The following is a 4341-nucleotide window of genomic DNA, read 5'->3' as shown; positions in this document are numbered from 1 at the left end:
TCTACGGCAGTAGACATGAATTATTCACACAACACTCATTGTTTTACTTTGATCAGGACAGCGGGGGGAGACGACAGTCAGGGCAATGTCTGCATCCTTCACTCAGGGGAAAAGGATGAATGTCTCCGTGTTCAAATGTCTGAAATGACTTTCGGCACAAAGCTGGAGCGCCTCCGCCGTGGAGACCTGTTTGGACACAATGTAGCAAGTGGACGGTGACAACACCGCGAGGGGGGTCGCACAGGGGCACACACACACACACACGCTACGACCTGTACCCACAACTATCCTGTCGCCATTTTCCCAAGCTAAAATACAATAGACTCGGTCGGGGGAGCACACACCCCTCTCTCAATCTTTTTACCAATACACATGCCACATTTTCTTTTTATCGCTCGTGTTTACGGCGCAGTATGTGCCTGCTTTTCACATAAATCAGACACAATGCTCGGATGTGTTTATGTGTAGCATTTTGCTGTGGGGTAAAAGCAGTTCGGAGCGAGGTGAAAGCAGATTTAAAGACATTTTTGCCTTGTTATACCAGATGGCTGCACATACAGACAAATAGCTCGCCATATTTGATGACTGACGTGTGACTTATCCACACACGTAGAAGCCCAGATTTGAAATCGTGTTGCTGACCAGTGTGTCGCCCAATAGGCGTGCGGCAGAGGCGGGACAAAGCCCAGTCAATCACTCAGGAACTATAACGGTTTTAATAGGGAGGGAGGGGGAGAATCCAATCCGGTTTCAGCTAGTTTTTCTTCCAATGGAACATTAACGTCTCGCTGCGCCGTGTTAGACTGTACTGGCACAGCTTTATCTTGAATATACCACTGTATTTCTCCTGTACTGAGTATCATTTAGCTCTTTTTTTCTTTTTTCAAAAAAACAAAACACCCCACACAAACCAACCATGCCTAAAAGGAGCAGTGTGAGTAGACCGACATCTTTCATGCATTCAGTAATACAGCATTTATAACCCCCAACTGCAGTTTGTGAAATTGGGCTTGTTAGGAGTTGTTACAATGTTGATACAAATGTCCGCTTTCTGTTCCGAGTGAATGGTAACAGTGTGTGTCCGTGCAGCGGAGAGTTAGTTGGTGTGTCGGCTCTGTTATGATTTTGTGAAGTGGCTGATTCTTGGTGTTATCTCTCTCTCGTGCAGAGATTATCTTTGTGCCAAACATTCTCCGTGTGCTGGGTTATTATCTTCTGCTTTTTTTGACCGCACTGTAGCGACATGCACAGTTGTAAATACATGTATTTGCGGTGCGGGACAAAGCGGGGTCGTTTTCTCTGTCGATGGATTGCCTTTTCTGCAGAGAAAGTTGGCGGCATATTGATTGTTTCCTATGGTCGTCACGCTGGATACTAAAGTTTCTCCGAGAGAAAAATGGTGCCGACATAGACAAAGTATCAAATGTAAAAGCATGTTGTCCGGTGGGAGTTTGGCTGCACTGTTGTGTTGTTATTTTCTGTGCTGGCACTACGTTTTGTTTCTGGCTTCCATGTGGGACAAAAGCACTTTTTAATGCGAATTTTATGACGACGCTTTATCATTAACCGAGCGTGCATGTGTGTTTTTCATTAAGACATGGCCGTCGTTATCTCCCCCCGGTGGAAATGCATTAGTCGTGTTAGCGGAGTGTCTTCTGTGTATTGTCGGCTCAGGCCAGTCGTAGGTTATGCAATGGCGAGCCTCCGTCAGCGAAGCGCTGCTCTTGTTGCTGGGGGTTCTAGTAGATTCTGCTACCAGATCGACAGAGTCGCTGAGCATCTCGGAGTGACTATTTTCAAATTCATGGCGGGAACACTCACTACACTGCTCGGTTTTCTCCGTACACAGGCAATCCCATTTATTACCAATGAATGGATGTGTCGGGAGGAGGCGGAGTCCGCCCCCTCCTCCACCGGAGTTTTACAGTAGGCAGAGCACTTGCAGGAGGTGGGAGAGCACGATCACATGACACCAGATAAACTCCATGCATGTCAAAGGACACTTTTCCCCTTGTTTTATTATTCTCGTGCCAACAAACGTGGGATTCATTTTTGATTTGTTGCTAGGCAACATGCGATAACCCTGATTGACATGACTGTAAACATGCAGACTGCTGAGTGCCTCTCACTCAGTTTTGATGAGGTTAATATGCATCGATGTTTTTTTTCTTCTTCAGATTATGAGCTCTATTGTGTATGATTGTATGAATCATTTCAGCCAATCAGAGTGCTTGGTTTAACCTAAAACATGTATGAAGCTGGGTGTGCAGCCATAGGCTAATATTTAGTCGGGAAACGCCTACTTCTCAGTTACATAAGTAATACTTAAAGACCATACAGCACTCCCCCTCAGCCATCATACCCACAATAAGATGCAGACATTTTCCATAACCTTATTTGTCTTTATTTTGTTCCCCTACAGACAGACTCTCAAGGTGACATTGTAAGTAATAATCCTGGCAAACATTTTTTATGTTATTTTATTTTATTTTATTTTTTGTTTGAAGAATCTGTGTTTTTGTCTAATTCAAAAATAATAAAACAGTTAGCCCAGGCACCCACCAGGGGTCAGTAACAGCCCTTCGCTAAGAGCCATCGGCTGAAAAAAGTAATCACCCTGTCTGTTTCCTCTCTCTGCAGCCCAAGAGGAGATCTCTCAGGTTGAAAGATGTAAGTACACACAAGAGCAGAAAGTCTGAGACGATATGTGTGTTGTTATCTGCATGCTTAAAAGTGACGTTTAGGGTTTGTCTCCACAGAAACCTCCAACTAAGGCAGAGGCCAAACCCAAGCCAAAGGTGGAGCCTTATTTACTTCTGATTCGACATATTTCCGAAACTTTCAAATGTTGAAAGAGTGACTAATGTGGCTAATATTGTTTTTGTTTTGTTTTGTTTTTTGCAGAAGGCACCTGCAAAGCCTAAGAAAGCCAAGGAGGTGGAGAAGGCCAAGCCTGAGGAGAAAGCACCAGAGGCCCCTGCTGAGAATGGCGAAGCCAAAGCTGAGGAAGAGGTGACAGCTACAATTATATATATAAACAAGCGAAATGAAGTTCTTTCTTCGCGGTGATGGAAGTTTGACAGCCTCAAATTTGTGTTCCAGGCACCAGCTACAGACGCAGCTGAAGAAAAAGACGAGGCAGCAGAATAACATCTCTCCAATGACGTCTTTTACCAGTGCTCCCTGTACCTCTTTTCTTGTACAATTCAGGGGAATATTTTTATCAACTATTTTCTAAATACAGGTTTTTTAGTAGTTTGATTGTAGAGAACACTTTTTTTTAATGAAAGAAAAAAGTCAATTTGGAGACGGGAATTTCATCACATCCCACAATTTTGCATCGCCATGAAATAAATGCGGTCATCGTTGTTACTGTCGGTGGATTTCAATATCAGTTTTAAATGTAAAGAGGGGGAGGGTGTGGGGCAGGTTACTGTGTCAACACGCAAGCACGACGTTCACAGGAGCTGAGGCAACAACCGGAAGAGCTTGCCTGCGTGGATTACATTCCATATGCTTTATAAGGGACAGTGTATGTAATCTGTGCTGGGGTGGGAATGGACAAAGTCACATGGCAACTCATTGTTTTATTGTTTATAATGACGAACAGTGTTTTAGAATGTTTGTAAGCTTTGTTCCTATATGTTAACTCTTGTACTCATGCAGTTTTCTTAACCAATCTGATCAATAAAGCTAAAATTCCTTGTACTGGAGCTCTCCCTATCACAACTGTGCATCGCGTGTGTTGGTTGTATCTCTGTTTCTGTGATAGCATTGCAATAAATTTGTATAGCTGCTGTGAAAAAGGTTTTCAATCTTTCTATACGCAGTGTGTAATGGTACATTGTAAGGATGGTAAAAATGGAATTTGTTTTCTTAGCCAAGCTAATGAGGTGTGTAACCATGAAAAAACAAACTGTTGAGACGGGCTTCTTAAAGGCCAACAGACAAACTGTACATTTATTTGAGATGTCAAATGCATACCAGCAGTAGCAATATTCCTGTGAGTTTTAGGTATCTGTATCAAGTACAAGACTGTGCAGTTTTTCTTTTCTTTTGTTTATAGATGTACCTGTGTAATGATTGTTCTCAACAAACCAATAAAACTTGGTTGGTAGTTGTTACGCTGTTTCTTCCTGAAAATTTGGTTCATTATGAAGGTTGCTGACAGAAGAGTGTAGAAACATGACCTGCTGCCTGACTGACAAAGCATTAAACATGATTAAGGGTAAAAGTAGCCTTGCTAATGAGGCTTCATGAAAAATACTAGCAAATAGTGATATTATGTACAAGTGACAGGTAATTGATTAATAATTGAAGTAATTCTTCAGTCAGAAAAAA

At 42.5% G+C, this 4341-nt stretch overlaps 1 protein-coding gene across 2 annotated transcripts; it reads left to right on the top strand.

The window, feature by feature from the left end:
- Window positions 1–704: 704 nt before the first annotated feature.
- Window positions 705–4124, top strand: hmgn1b (high mobility group nucleosome binding domain 1b). Of its 2 annotated transcripts, none has more exons than XM_030438838.1 (6): window positions 705–934; window positions 2423–2443; window positions 2641–2670; window positions 2760–2798; window positions 2905–3012; window positions 3103–4124. In XM_030438838.1, exons 1-6 carry the CDS (start codon window positions 917–919, stop codon window positions 3148–3150), a joined length of 264 nt encoding a protein of 87 aa, XP_030294698.1. In that variant the 5' UTR covers window positions 705–916; the 3' UTR covers window positions 3151–4124. The 2 variants fall into 2 exon arrangements, with proteins under 2 accessions (XP_030294698.1, XP_030294697.1); XM_030438837.1 differs by having other exon boundaries at window positions 726–934; window positions 2745–2798.
- Window positions 4125–4341: the final 217 nt, after the last annotated feature.

This window comes from Sparus aurata, chromosome 13 (assembly GCF_900880675.1).
Source record: "Sparus aurata chromosome 13, fSpaAur1.1, whole genome shotgun sequence".
Taxonomy (NCBI): Eukaryota; Metazoa; Chordata; class Actinopteri; order Spariformes; family Sparidae; genus Sparus; species Sparus aurata.
The sequence above is the reverse complement of the archived record's forward strand: the minus strand, read 5'-3'. Positions and strand labels throughout refer to the sequence as shown.